Source organism: Rhinoraja longicauda, chromosome 25 (genome assembly GCF_053455715.1).
Source record: "Rhinoraja longicauda isolate Sanriku21f chromosome 25, sRhiLon1.1, whole genome shotgun sequence".
Lineage (NCBI taxonomy): Eukaryota > Metazoa > Chordata > Chondrichthyes > Rajiformes > Arhynchobatidae > Rhinoraja > Rhinoraja longicauda.
In genome coordinates this window covers 19,347,140-19,362,903 of record NC_135977.1, presented here as the reverse complement: position 1 = coordinate 19,362,903, position 15,764 = coordinate 19,347,140, and the positions used below count along the sequence as shown (strand labels likewise).

The following is a 15,764-nucleotide window of genomic DNA, read 5'->3' as shown; positions in this document are numbered from 1 at the left end:
TGCTCAGCAAGTCAGGCAGCATCTGTGCATAGAGCTTGCATTTCAGGTTAGTGAGTTCTCATCAGAGTCATCTTATGGTAACCACATCTGAGAAAAGAAATAAATAATTTTATAAAACACTTTAGTGGCTAATCTGGAGAAGCCATTTCAACAAAGTAACCTGAATTATCTTAGAAGATAGACACAAAATGCTGGAGTAACTCAGCAGGACAGGCGACATCTCTGGTGAGAAGGAATGGGTGACGATTCAGGTCAAGATCCTTCTTCAGTCTGAAGAAGGGTCACATCCCGAAATTTCACCCATTCCGTCTCTCCAGAGATGCTGCCTGTCCCGCTGAGTTACCCCAACATTTTGTGATTATCTTTTGCATTTTCTTCCTATCTATGAATTATATTAGTTTGGAATCTATTATTCATTTTAACGTAACATGGCAATTTAGCATCAGAAAACAGTATTCTCTAAATTACAGAATCTTGTCTAAATTTTCTAAAGTATTCTCTAAATTAGAGTGATTAAACCACGATTGTTTTCTACTTGTAGTCGATATTTATTCTATCCAGGCGTCCAAACGTAAGACTTTCCAAGCAGTTTCTAATAATTTTATTCGCCATCTGTTCAGGTTTAAACGATATACCCGCCTGACTTTATTAAGGTATCTGATATCTGACTCTTATGTTAGCTGAATTAATAGTTGCTGCACTCAGAGAGGCATTGGGGAATATTGACCAAAAAAATCTGAACCACGTCCTGACCTAAGCTGTATGTACAGTCATCATCAAAGTTGAAGTTAGTAACATGAATTTTGCCTCCAACCCTTTTCTCAATTTGTTGTCAATTAACCTGTGGTATGATCTTGTTGATTCTGGGTTGATATAAGTGCACATTGCAAAGTGGAGTAAACGTGCCTGCACCAGGCATCTGAATAATGTGACTTTTGTTCTAAATTATACTTGTTCAAATAATCTAGTAATTAAACTCATATATTAAGAAATGCTGTCATTTCTAAGATTGAAAATCCATAATCTGCCTTTATAAATATGAGTAGCAAAATAACTGCAGATGCTGGTTCAAATTGAAGGTAGACACAAAATGCTAGAGTAACTCAGCGGGTCAGGCAGCATCTCAGGAGAGAAGGAATGGATAACGTTTCGGGTCTAGACCCTTCTTCAGACTGAAGAAGGGTCTCGACCCGAAACGTCACCCATTCCTTTTCTCCTGAGATGCTGCCTGACCCGCTGAGTTACTCCAGCATTTTGTGTCTACCTTTTAGAAACATGATGAGTGTGGCAATTATACTTTAAAAACATTTTAAAGAGACACATATTTTGTTATTTACAGTTAAACACACCTGTTTTATTTTGACCCCACCCTGACTGTAAATTGATCTTCACCTGGAGGTATTTACCCCCAAGAGTCAAGAGTATTTAATTGTCATATGCATCTGGAACAGAACTAAGAAACTCTTACACAAAGTGCTGGAGTATCTCAGTAGATCAGACAGCATCTCCAGAGGACATGGATAGGTTATGTTTAAGATGAGGAACTTTCTTCAGACTACGGGTGCTGTCTGTACGGAGTTTGCATATTCTCCATTTGACCGCATGGCTGCCTGACCCGCTGAGTTACTCCAGCACTTTGTGTCTTAACACGGATTGGATTCTGTTTTATCTGCTGTTCTACACGTACCGTATAGATTCATTCATTACATTGACGTTGCATAACAATTTGAAATATCGATGTGTTTGCTTGTTTAACTTTGCCTGGATATTAAAAAGAATTGTGAAGCAGGTCGCTCAATAATGAGAAATCAGATTATCTGTTGATCATCGGCACAGATGGGAGAGGGATTTTACATTAATTGTCTAATTACAAAGGTGGCAATTATCAAGCAATCTAACAGCACAGGAGGCTGACGCTTCAATCATTCAATCAAATGGTCACCTGTGTGCACCTTGCTGCAGCGGTACAGTTGCTGCCTTACAGCACCAGAGGTCCTGACCTGGGTGCTGCCTGTACGGAGTTTGTACGTTCTCCCTGTGACGCTGTGTGTTTTCTCCAGGTGCTCCTGTTTTGTTCCACACATCAAAGACCTGCAGATTTGTAGGTCAATTGGTTTTGGTGAAGTTGTAAATTGTCCCTAGTGTGTAGGATAGTGCTAGTGTACGGGGATCGCTGGTTGGCACGGACTCAGTGGGCTAAGGGGCCTGTTTCCGCACTGTATCTCTCTAAACTCTAATCTAATCTCTAATCTACGGGAAGGGTCTCGACCTGAAATGTCACCCATTCCTTCTCTCCAGAGATGCTGCCTGACCCGCTGAGTTACTCCAGCACTTTGTGTCTACCTTCTAATCTACTACACTTCCTGACAATGATGAGGCTTGCAGAGAAAAGGCATTTGGGTCCATGATATGCATATGGACTACATGCAACGGGTCCTTCTGCATTGCAAAGTCAATGCAGCTTCTGAGGTGCCGTATCTTTGATCAGCCTGTTCCTTGTTCACCGTTCAGCCATTACTTGGCTTCTCCTGCCCTCTGGTGGTCAAAGTGTAAATGAAATAACAAGGAATACTTGGCGAAAAAGTTGCATTGAATTCGCAAGTCGCTTAGCAACTATGTCTGAACCTGTATTCAGTTTAGTGTTTCAGACCAACGTCAAAAGTAAAGTCGCTCATAAGTTGATAAGTTGGAGGAACAGAATTAGGCCATTCGGCCCATCGAGTCCACTCCGCCATTCAATCATGGATCATGTTTTGCTTGGCTAGCTTACACCCCAGTAGTATGAATATTGATTTCTCTCACTTCAGGTAGCCCCGGCATTCCCTCTCCCTCTATACTCCTCCCATCAAAACAATAAGGATACAACATTACGGTCTAAACATGTGGGTGAAAATAAACCAGAGCACAAAAGAGGCTACAGACTTTGGTTATTGAGTAGAACTATCCCCTCGTGGAAAAAAAAGCTGTTTTTATGTCTGGCTGTGGCTGCTTTGACTGTCCAGAGTTGCCTTCCAGAGGGAAGTGTTTCAAAGAGTTTGTGGCCAGGGTGAGAGGGGTCAGGGATGATCTTGCCCACTCGCTTCCTGGCCCTTGCAGTGTACAGTTCGTCAATGGGGGGAAGGTTGCAGCCAACAACCTTCTCAGCTGTGCGAACGATCCGTTGCAGCCTCCGGATGTCGTGCTTGGTGGCTGAGCCGAACCAGACCATGAAGGAGAAGGTGAGGACAGACTCAATGATAGCAGTATAGAATTGGACCATCATTGCCTGTGACAGATTGTGTTTCCTCAGTTGCCGCAGGAAGTACATCCTCCATTGGGCCTTTTTGACTGTGGAGTCGATGGTGGCCCATCATTACCAGGCCCATTAACACATTAAAACAGATAAATAAATGATAATCAATAAGACAATAAGTTAATAATCATAATACATGGTAATTAATGTTAAGAATGAAGGGCAAGCTACAAGATAAGAGGGGCATGGTTTAAAGGAGATGTTTGGGGCAAAGATTTGACACAAAGTGGTGGGTGGCTGGAATGCACTGCCAGGGGTGGTGGTGGAGGCAGGTACAATCGTAGTGTTTAAGAGGCATCTCTGGAGAAAAGGAATAGGTGACGTTTTGGGTCGAGACGTCACTGATTCCTTTCCTCTGGCGATGCTGCTTGACCTGCTGAGATACTCCAGCACTTTGTGTCTATCTTGACTGTAATCATCCCAGTTCTTGTCAGTATGAGATTGATATCACATGGAGTTAGTAGAAGCAAGGGCGGCACGGTGGCGCAGCGGCTGAGTTGCTGCCGTACAGCGCTGGAGACCCGGGTTCGATCCCGACTACGGGTGCTGTCTGTACGGAGTTTGTACGTTCTCCCCGTGACCACGTGGGTTTTTACTGAGATCTTCGGTTTTCATCCCACACTCCAAAGGCGTACAGGTTAGTAGGTTAATTGGCTTGGTATAAATTGTAAATTGTCCCTAGTGTGTGTAGGGTAGTGTTATTGTGCGAGGATCGCTGGTCAGTGCGAACTCGGTGGGCTGAATGGCATGTTTCCATGCTGTATCTCTAAACTAAACTAAACTAAAGGCTGAGTTTGAATGAATAAGGATTTCTTTATAATTCCACTGCAAGAGTAGTCTTAAAAAAGACCCTGACCTGAAAAGCCACCTGTCCATGTTCTCCACAGATGCTGCCTGACCTGCTGAGTTGTTCCAGCACTTTGCGTTTTGTTCAGGATTCCAGCACCTGCATTAGGGCAGCACAGTGGCACAGCGTAGAGTTGATGTCTTATAACGCCAGAGCCCCGGGTTTGATCCTGACCTCGGGTCCTGTCTGTACTGAGTTTGCATGTAACCCCATGACCACGTGGGTTTTCCCCGGGCACTCCAGTTTCCTCCCACACTCCGAAGGCGGATAGTTTTGTATGTTAATTGTCTTCGGTAAAGATTGTAAATTGTCCCTAGTGTGTAGGATAGTGCAAGTGTACCAGGTGATCACCGGTCGGTGCGGACTCGGTGGGCCAAAGGGCCGGTTTCCACACTGTGTCGATAAAGTAAAGTCCAAAGTGCAGTCCTTTGTATGTTCACATGAATAGAGCAAACTGACGAGCTGCCATGGAGCAAGTGCTGTCAGCGTGGTCTGTGGGTGGTACAACATCCACGCCAAAAATATCAGCTCTGCTGACACTCAGCTGTTTGAGAGGAGTCCTGGCCTGTTCTGTAGCCAGTAAATTTAATTACACTTTGAAGCTGATTAAACTAAACAGGAAGGGAAATTGCTTCCCTCACCCTTCTCGTTTACTGCAACAAAAAAAGTTCGCTGAAAAGCTCTTTTTAAAATCCCACACGTAAAGATATGCCTGATTTGGCATGTGCAGAGATTAGTTTTGCCAAAAAAACTCTTCAGAGCCTTAAATGTTGCTGCACGTTACTGAAAGCATGACTTTAGCTTTCGATCCTTATTTTAATCTGTTTAGCAATGCTGCCAGATGGAAGGAGGGAGGGTGGGAAACTAGGACATTTTTTAATAGTTGTGGCTCCACCATCACCTAAAAAAGGATTTGTAACTACAGTAAACCCTCGGGACAGGAGCATCTGTCGGTAGAAGGAATGGGTGACGTTTCGGGTCGAGACCCTTCTTCAGACTTCAGACTGTTCCAGCATTTTGTGCCTATCTTCGGTGTAAACCAGATCTGCAGTTCCTTCCCACAGTAAACCCTCGTTTTAACGGACCTCTTTATGATGCATTTCTGTTATGGCGGAAAGTCCTACCCCTGGCTTGCACCACCTACCCTGCTGCTGCCACCAGCAACACTGCCGACCCCCACATGCACTCCGGCCGCCCGCAGACCATGACCATCGACTCCGCCGATCCTCGCCCGCCCCTCCCCCAGTCGCCAGCAGGCCAGGGCCGTCAACTCACCTGGGTTCCAGGCCCAATTCTCGACCGAGAGTCTGAAGAAGGGTCTCGACCCGAAACGTCACATATCAATGTTCCCCAGAGATGCTGCCTGACCCGCTGTGTTACTCCAGCACTCTGGTTTCTTTTGTGTATTAACCAGCATCTGCAGTTGGTTGTTTCTACTACAGGTTCTTATACATTGATAATACCTTACTCGGTTATAGCGGGCAGTTGGCAATCACAGGCACCATTCCCCCTGCTATGGTCCGTAATAACGAGGGTTTACTGCATTTGCTCCATTTATTTATTGTTTGGAGTGTGGGTTTAAGGTTGAGCAGGAGAGTGTATCCATTCTAAATTGCAGTGATATGTAAGAGTTTGCGTTTGAGGTGTGCAGAGTATCTCTGGGTTTAACCGGTTCACAGCCAAGATTCTTTTTCACTCGTATACGCACTTGTACACTCTGACCCCAGTATATTTGGGGGTGGCGCTGAACAGGTTAATCATTGTGTTGGAAATACTCTGCAAGCCAGGCAGCGTCCGTGGAGAGAGGAAAAAGGTGTTAACAATGCAGGCTGATGAAATGGGAAAGGTTAGAGACCAAATTACTTCTTAGTTGGAGAGATAAGCGGTGAGTGTGCCTCAAAAAAGTAGCCAGTGACCCACACCACCCTGGCCACGCTCTCATCTCATTGCTAACATCGGGAAGAAGGTGCAGGAGCCTGAAAACCGTGACCATGTTCAGGAACAGCTTCTTCCCAACAACCAGCAGACACTTCAACACCACACAACACGAACCTCGGCAACTGTGATCCGTGGATTGTGGCTTTGTTCATAGGTGCGTAAGTTATAGGAGCAGAATAAGGCCATTCGGCCCATCAAGTCCACTCCATCATTCAGTCATGGCTGATCTACCTTTCCCTCTCAACCCCATTCTCCTGCCTTCTCCCCATAACCCCTGACACCCTTACAAATCAAAATACTTGAACTGGACTACAGATTTACACTGTTATAATTAGCTAGCATTACTGTTATTAATTTATCAAATCAGAAAGTAGTCGGTCACATGATGTGATTCTTAAACCAATAGAACTATAAAATAACAATGATCCGATCTAGAAGGTGGTTGTTTATTACAAGATTAGATGTGAGTTACTGCCTTAATGGGACTGTTAAGCTGCAGCATGTATGAATTTCATTATTCCATTGCCAGTACATATGACAATTAGACACTCCACTCTTGGGAGGCTGGGAGAACATAACAGAATGCGTTTGTGATAGAACAGAAGGCCAGAGAGGAAATGGAAATCGATGGGAGTGTGAAAGTAAAGACTGTGTCATTGCCAAAAAAATGTGATCTGAAGGCTCTCTGTCTGGGTTCGAGGTCCAAATCTGTAAGCACCTTCTGCAAACCAACCATGGCAGTGAGACAGCTGAAGTCCAGGCCTAAACGCTTCTGATCATTTCCTGAGGTTGGCTTAAATCAATTCATCAGAAGCAGGAGGTGTCAGTCCTCCATCTGTGGCCCACTGCCCTGGTTGGTGTCATCTGATGGTGTCCTCTAGACTTTAGAGATACAGCGTGGAGTGCCACCGAGTCCGTGCCGACCAATGATCACCCCGTATACCGTCCTGCACACCAGGGATAATTTACAATTTACAAAAGCCAGTTAAGCTACAAACCTGTACATCTTTGGAATGTGGGATGAAACCGGAGCACCCGGAGAAAACCCACATGGTCACAGAGAGAATGTACAAGCTCTGTACAGACAGCACCCATAGTCAGGATCGAACCTGGGTCTCCAGTACTGTAAGGCAGCAACTCTACCACTGTGCTGCCACTATGTGTCCTCTGATGATGTTCTCTGATGGACATTGTCCTCCGCCTGTGGTCCCCTGCCCTGGATTGTGCTCCAATTCATCCAATGGCCCAACAAGAAATCCTCAGCGAATGACCTAATAGAACATCAAACAGCACAACACAGGGACAGGCCCTTTAGCCCACAATGCCTGCGCTGAACATGACGCCTAGTTGAACTAATCTCCTCTGCTTGCATGTGATCCATGCCCTGCACATCCATGTGCATTCCTTCTTCTCCCTGCTCCCGTCTGCGGAGGTACAGAAGTTTGAATACGTGCACCGCCAGACTCAGGAAAAGCTTCTTCGCTTTTGCGTCAGGCTTCTGAACGGTTCTTCCATAAGCCAGCTTACTATCCATTTCACCTCTACTCCATTGTGGACATTGGACTTTGTCTAAGGAATGATCCTACAATGCTGAGACCTGCATTCTGCACTCGGTATCTTTCCCTTTGTTCTATCTATTGTACTTGAGTTTGACTTGATTCTATCTACAGTATGTATGGTATATCGGATCTATTTAGATAGCATGCAAAACTAAGTTTTTCACTGTTCTTAGGTGTATGTGATATTATTAAACTATACCTATCCAAAGGCCTCTTAAACTCCACTAACATATCTGCTACCATCACCACCACCGGCAGTGGGTTCCAGGCACTTACCACCCTCCATGTAAATCTATTGTATTCGCTGTTCCAGATGTCAACTTCTCTACATCGGCGAGACCAAACGCAGGCTCGGCGATCGTTTCGCTCAACACTTTTGCTCAGTCCGCCTTAACCAATCTGATCTCCCGGTGGCTGAGCACTTCAACTCCCCCTCCCACTCCCAGTCTGACCTTTCTGTCATGGGCCTCCTCCAGTGCCATAGTGAGGCCCACCGGAAGTTGGAGGAACAGCACCTCATATTTCGCTTGAGCAGCTTACAGCCCAGCGGTATGAACATTGACTTCTCTAACTTTAGATAGTTCCTCTGTCCCTCTCTTCCCCTCCCCCTTCCCAGTTCTCCCACTGTTTTCCTGTCTCCACCTATATCCTTTCTTTGTCCGCCCCCCTGACATCAGTGTGAAGAAGGGTCTCGACCCGAAACGTCACCCATTCCTTCTCTCCTAGATGCTGCCTGACCCGCTGAGTTACTCCAGCATTTTGTGATACCTTCCATGTAAAGGAATATTCCTTGTCTGAGAAACAAGGCACTGCAGATGCTGGTTTACAAAAAAAGACACAAAAAACTGGAGCGATTCTTCTTGAGCTGACTCATCATGTTCCTGTCTGAAGGTTTCCGACCCGAAACCTATTCTTTTTCTCCAGAGATGTTGCCTGCCTGCCTGCCTGCCTGCCTGAGTTACTCCAGCATTTTGTGTCTATCTTCGGTATAAACCAGCGTCTGCAGTTCCTTCCAACACTACCTGTCCAATTGTCTTTTAAACGCTGTTATTCTACCTGCCTTAACTACCTCCTCTGGCAGCTCGTTCCATATACCGACCACCCTCTGAGCGAAAAACTTTGCCTCAGGTTCCTATTAAATCTTGACTCTCTCACTTTAAACCCCATGTCCTCTGGTTTTTTGATTTCCTCAACCTGGGTGAAATACTTTGTGCATTCACCCTAACTACGCCCTCCCCTCACCATTTTATACATCTCTATAAGTTCACCTCCTGCCTCATCCTCCTGCGCTCCAAGGAATAAAGCTCTTAATGTAACACTTGTGTGACAAGTGTGTTCTCCAGATTGCTATAATTATAATGGTATTGGTGTTGTTCTTTGCAGCTGGTGATTCAGTCCTGTCCAATACCTTCACAGACACGGTAGTGAGCGGCGTTCGAGGACCTCCTGGATCACCTGGACCAATAGGACCCATGGGTGAGTTTACACCCTGATGACACTTTGGCTTACTTTGTCCTGAGTGAAAATAAACAGGAGACACAAGGAACACAAGAAAAGATGCCGGTTTACAAAAAAAAGACGTAAAGTGCTGGAGTAACTCAGCAGGTCAGGCCGTATCTCTGGAGAACACAGATATGCGATGTTTTAGGTCTAAAGAAGGGAACCGACCCGAAACATCAGCTATCTATGTTCTCTGGAGATACTGCTTGGCCTGAGTTGCTCCAGCACTTCGTTCTGTGTAAGATTTGGTACTGGGCTGATTTAGAGTTTGCCGATATTAAACATTCTGCTTTGGTCCAAATGCTTAGGTTCACCTGGACTACAAGGACCCATGGGACCGCCGGGACCTCCTGGGAAAGATGTAAGTCACTGCTGGATGGAATGTGCACGGTTCAATCTTGTACTGCTAAAGAAAATTCTCCAATATCGCAGTGGATCCACTCTTTGTCATGGAATAATTTTATTGGGGTCCTTATCAAAGCATAGACTCAAAAACATATCCGTAACCACAATAGCAAAGAGTAATAGAAAATAGGTGCAGGAGGAGGCCATTCGGCCCTTCTAGCCAGCGCCGCATGGATTCTATTTTTTCATAAAAGGACTTTGTCAATGTCTACTGAAATCCTCCTGGAGTAATATCCCAAAGATAGAAACACGGGTTACTGAATGAGATCGCCAGATGTGTGTCATATTTGAAACTATTTATTTCAACCCTTTCTCTAAAAGACCTTCTTGTGTGCAGGGTGCAACTGGGCGAGCGGGCTTACTGGGGCCAGAAGGACCCAAAGGTGAAAAAGGAGACCGGGTAAGTTGCACTTATGTATCTCACATCGGAGAACAGCATGAGCAGTGTACTGAAGATGTAGCTTAGGAACAGTCATGAGTCACACAGCACGGAAACAGGCCCTTCGGCCCAACTTGTCCATGCCAACCAAGGCACCCCATCTAAGCTAGTCCCATTTGCCTTCATTTGGTCCATGTTCCTCTAAACCTTTCCTATCCATGTACCTGTCCAAATGTCTTTTAAATGTCGTTGTTGTACAGATTCACGTCCGACTGGGTCACCAAACGATGGCAGTGGGCTAGCTGGTGAAGTAGCCGTCGGCAAGCATGACTTGCACCATCGTGGTTGAGCTGGCAAAGGCTACCTGGTCAGCATGCAGATCCTCACCTCTCCTTTTCTGTGGTCCCGTGTACAACATAGTGTGCCGAAAAATTACTTTACTAGAATTTTCCAGCTACATCATCTGTCTGTTGCATCGAACAGCATTCATTTCCAACCCCATGTGGCTCCTTGCAAAGAGGGTATTTTTATTGAGAACATACCAGTTTTTGTTCATTGAACTGAAAGATACAGCACAGAAACAGGTTATTCGACCTATCGATTCCACGCCAATCATCGATCACCCGTTCACACTAGTTCTATATTCTACTTTCTCATCTGTTGAGGGGCAATTTAGAGGGCCACTTAATCTGCAAACCTGCAAGTCTTTGGGATGGGGAGGAAACCGGAGCACCCGGGGGAAACCCATGCGGTCACAGGGAGAACGCGCAAACTCTACTCAGACAGCAACAGAGGTCAGGATTTACCCCAGGTCTCTGGCGCTGTCAGGCAGCAGCTCTACCAGCTGCGCCACTGTGACGCTTTGGTAGAAGTTAACTTTGTTTCACCCTTTCTCATCTGTCAACTATTTCCAAATCCAATGTATGCTGCCTGTGCTGTAAAAAAAACTATTTTCCAAAAAGCAACAATGTGACTCTACATTTAGTGGCTGCACCATGAGTGAAATTTGTATGGAGTGTGTGAGGTTGCAGCCCCTGTTCCAATATCTAAAGGGGCTGCTCCTTGCCTTCTGGCTGCATTTCTCACCCACCATCCTCATCTTTGGGCACCCTGTGCGTGGGAGAGAGGGTGTGGCCGAAGATGTCCTGGTTGGGTTGCTGCTGGGCCTGGCCATGCTGGCCATCCACGAGTCATGGCGCCAGGCTGCCTGCCCCTTTTCCGGGGTTACGTCCGTGCCGGGTGATGTTAGAGAGGGACTACGCGCTGTCCACAGGCACCCTGGGGGACTTCAGGGACCGCTGGGCATCGCGGGGGGTTGAATGCATCCTTGACAAGGAGTGTAAGATAGTTGTATAATAGTTTATTGTTTGTCTTGTATTATGGTGGAGGGTTCTGTTTTGGTTTAATTGTATTGTATACATTATTTTAATATTTGAATAAATATTTTTGATTAATAATAAAAAAGAAATGAGTGAAATTTGTGTTTTTAACTCCATCAGGGTCTGTCTGGATTACCTGGAGAAAAAGGTTACAGAGGAGAAACAGTAAGTTGGGTCCTCTCAGATCTTCATGATTGTATTCCATTTTTTAACGCAGTGTATATTTCTTGGCTTGTAATTATGGACTGAGGTGGTTGGGACAACAAAGAATTGATGGGGTAGGTTCAGGTTTATTATTGTAAACAATATCGTGAAAAACTTTGTTTGACATGATATCCAACTGTATCAGATAATACTATACATGAATACAATCAGGCCAAACTAAAGTACAATCGGTAAAGTGAAGGGAAAGGTACAGAGAGCAGAATATAGTTCTCAGCATTGTGGTGTAATAGTTCCAGAAACAAAGTCCAATGTCCTCAATGAGGTAGGATGGAGAATCGGACAGTACCCTAGCTTATGGAAGGATCGTTCAGAAGCCTAATGATGGAAGGGAGGATGCAATCAGCAAGGGATGTCTACTGGGAAGGAGGGTTGTGTGTAGTTGACCAGAAAAGTACATTGAGGGGAGAAGTTGAATTGGAAACCATACGGGAGTGGGATCCATGGGAAAGACAAGGTCTGACTGAGAGGATAACAGTCAAGCTTATAGTTTGGGGTCTTGACATTGTACCCCTCCCTTCCCCATGTATCCAACCATCCCACCCCTACCTTCTCCAAACACCACCAACCTTAGATCCATTATTTCCAATGAGCTCCAGACACAAGGAGCCGCAGCTGTGGGTTTACAAAAAAAGACACAAAGTGCTGGAGTAACTCGACAGGTCAGGCAACATCTCTGGAGAACATGGATAGGTGACGTTTCGAGTCAGGATCCTTTGTCAGACCCAACCCGAAACATCACCTCGGAATGTCCAAGTTCTCCAGAGATGCTGCCTGACCCGTCGAGTTATTCCAGCACTCTGTGTCGTTTTTCAATGAACTTCCTATTTTGATGGCAGCCTGTTATTTCTGAATCTACTGACACCAATACTGGCTGTCTGAGACCAAACCACCAGGAGAAATGCGCTTCAAGTAGGTGAATATTCAATCCAGTATGACCACTAGACTGCAACAATTTAAAGCAAGTAAGGTGCTTTTACCTCAGAAGAGACAATGTTTTCATGCGGTCATATGCCTTAGTAGCAATCTCTGACATTAAGTGGGTTTATTTTCCAAGAATTACTTACCCTGGTGCAAGGTACACCCTGAAAGATTCATAGAATTATCACGGGTTCACACAGGCAGTCTTTGTGAAACATTGTATATTCATCATGGCTCAAATGTGATTCAGTCTGTCAGTTTACACATCAATGTGGCAGGCCTCTCCAGTAACGGCCGCCAACACCTCTGAAAGGATGCATCATTTGTTGTGTGTGGTCACAGCTCAAATGGGGTGAAAACACGCAGGTTCGAAGAGAAGCACAAGAGACTGCAGATGCTGGGATCTGAAGCAAAACACAAAGTGCTGGAGGAACTCAGTGGGTCAGGCAGCATCTGTGGAGGGAATGGACAGATGGCATTTCGGGTCGGGACCTTTCTTCAAATTGACTTAGAACTCTTCCCCTTCCGCACTAACTCTTTAAATTAGTGGATTAAATTATGGATTAAGTCTTTAATCCATCTCAAGGATATACACTGGTGCAGACTAGTCTTTCCATCTGTTGTATTCATGCTATAGCTCCTGTCTATTTCTGTCATATATTAATCCTATTTGATTAAGACAATTATTACAGGAAGCCTGATTTCATGTGAAACTGATCAGATAACTACTAAAGGCCTTGATATGGATGTGGAGAGGATGTTTCCAGTATTGGGAGAGTCTAGGAACAAAGGACATACTGTAGCATCAGAATAAAAGGACATACCTTTGGAATGAAGATGAGGAGGAATTTCTTTAGCCAGAAGATGATGAATCTGCGGAATTCATTGACACAGACAGCCATGGAGGCCAAGAAATTAGTATTTTTAAAGCGGAGATTGATAGCTTCTTGATTAGTCAGAGTGTCAAAGGTTACGGGGAGAAGGCAGGAGAATGGGGTTGAGAAGGAAAAATAGATCAGCCATGATCGAATGGCGGAGAAGACTCGATGGGCTAAATGGCCTAATGCTGCTCGTGTCATTTGATGATCTGATGATATTCTTACCAGCAGAATCATCTCTTGTGGTCAGTGGACTTTAAGGCAACTTTACCATGTTGCCTCAGTCCCACACATAGAGACGTAACTACCAGTTACACTGTCACAAGAGCTGTAACTGGCAGCTGCACATAATCCAGACATTTAACCAGAAAGACTCTGGTTTGTTTGAGTCAGCAGCACATGAGGTGAGACGTTGACCAAATGTACAATCAAACCAGGCGGAAGAAAATCCCCCAATATGTAAAACATCAGCACAAATGCAGCCCTTTGCAAATAAAAATTGATTTGTTTCTGTTGCATCTACACTTGCTGCATTTACTTTCATTTGGCCGGAAAAGATTTACACATTAAATATCTCGTCATATTTTTTAGGGGGAACCAGGAACAAAAGGAGAACCGGGAGATAAAGGACAGCCGGTAAGATCTTAACCCATACCCATTACATCTCCGTAAAAAGTTTGTTCACAGAACTGGAAATTACTTTATGTGATTAATAACTGTGCTCTATTTACTAGAATCAGATCTTGTACTTTCGGGTTTTTTTAAACTTTAGAGATACAGTGCGGAAACAGGCCCTTCCACCCCACCAAGTCCGCGCCGACCGGCAATCACCTCGTACACGAACCTTCACACATTAGGGACAATTTACAGAAGCCAATAAACCTACAAACCTGGACATAGCAGGGTCTCTAGTGCTATGAGGCAGCAACTCTACTGTTGTGCCACTGTCTATTCCTGCCATATATGAATCCTATTTGATCAAGTTGAATTCATAAAACAACTTATTTCCCCTTTTTTATATTTAAGTCTGTTATCCATCCAGTACCTATACTACAGAAACAATGAGATATTCTCAAATTTTATTTAATTTTTAACCAGTTTTTTTGTAAACAAAAAGATGTTGGTTTGCATATCGTTCCTTGCTGTTGGTGTCAATGTTAGGGCAGCATGGTGGTACAGCAGTAGAGTTGCTGCCTCAGTGCTCAAGACCCAGGTTTAATCCTGACTACAGCTGTGTGGAGTTGGTACGCTTTCTCTGTGACCATGTGGGTTTCCCCCGGGTGCTCTGGTTTCCACCCACACCCAAAGACATACAGATTTGTAGGTTAATTGGCTATTATAAATTGTCCCGAGAGCGTAGGATAGTGCTAATGTACGGGGAGATCACTGGTCGCCACAGACTCGGTGGGCCGATGGGCCTGTTTCCACATTGCATTTTTTTAAATCTAAAAAATCTAATCATCTGAGCAGATAAGTGTGTTTCTAATATTTGTTTTTGAAGAGAGGTTACAGAAGGGATGCATTCCTGTTACAGATATATAAATCATGAGTAATTGAGCAATTGATAAATGCCAAGTGCACCAAATTGTACTAACATCCATGTATCTACTAGTATTAATCTTTGTTGTTCTGGCAAGCTGACAAATATCAAAAGCTATCAAACTTTGTCTGTACAGGAATGTAAATTGTGTCTCATTGTTTCATATAAAACCACTAATAATTCTGCAGATACAAGATTATAATTCTGCACTATTCTGCCTGGAAGGCAGTATACTGCTAGAATCTAGCAGTATTCTGCTAGATAGAGCTCTTAAGGATAGCGGAGTCAGGGGGTATGGGGAGAAGGCAGGAACGGGGTACTGATTGAAAATGATCAGCCATGATCACATTGAATGGTGGTGCTGGCTCAAAGGGCCGAATGGCCTCCTCCTGCACCTATTGTCTATTGTCTATTGAAGTGCATCAGCTTGCTGTGATTTTGGTGGGATAGTTTTCCCGAGCATTTAAACCAATTGTCCCAACCAACCTTTTCCATTCACTTTCCCAAAATCTCCCACTGAACGTTTCTTGAAAACCAAGAGGTAGAAGGTTGTCCAAAATCTAAAGTTTGCAGATGCTGAAAATGTTTCTTTTTAAAAAGAACTGTAGACTTTAGAGATACAGTGCGGAAATGGTGCAGACTCGGTGGGCTGAAAGGCCCGTTTCCACACGGTAACTCTAAACTAAACTAAGCAAAATGTTGCTCTCATATCTCCATGTACCACCTCCCCTAGCAGTGCATTCCATCCACCTACTGAAGTCCCAACCCCAAACATCATTTAACCATGTTCTCACAGATGCTGCCTGAATTGCAGTTACTCCAGCACTATGTGTTTTGTTCAAGATTCCAGCATCTGCAGTTGCTTCACCGACCACTCTATGTGGAAAATAAATCACAAATTCCT

At 44.5% G+C, this 15,764-nt stretch overlaps 1 protein-coding gene across 3 annotated transcripts in view; it reads left to right on the top strand.

Moving 5' to 3' along the window:
* The window catches only part of emid1 (EMI domain containing 1), a 232,949-nt gene that overhangs the window by 207,637 nt on the left and 9,548 nt on the right, over positions 1-15,764 (top strand). For all 3 annotated transcript variants that reach the window (XM_078421096.1, XM_078421094.1, XM_078421095.1), the window contains 5 exons: positions 9,020-9,112; positions 9,445-9,497; positions 9,879-9,941; positions 11,420-11,464; positions 13,912-13,956. In XM_078421096.1, coding sequence (XP_078277222.1) covers positions 9,020-9,112; positions 9,445-9,497; positions 9,879-9,941; positions 11,420-11,464; positions 13,912-13,956 — 299 coding nt within the window. The remainder of the gene's footprint in view (positions 1-9,019; positions 9,113-9,444; positions 9,498-9,878; positions 9,942-11,419; positions 11,465-13,911; positions 13,957-15,764) is intronic.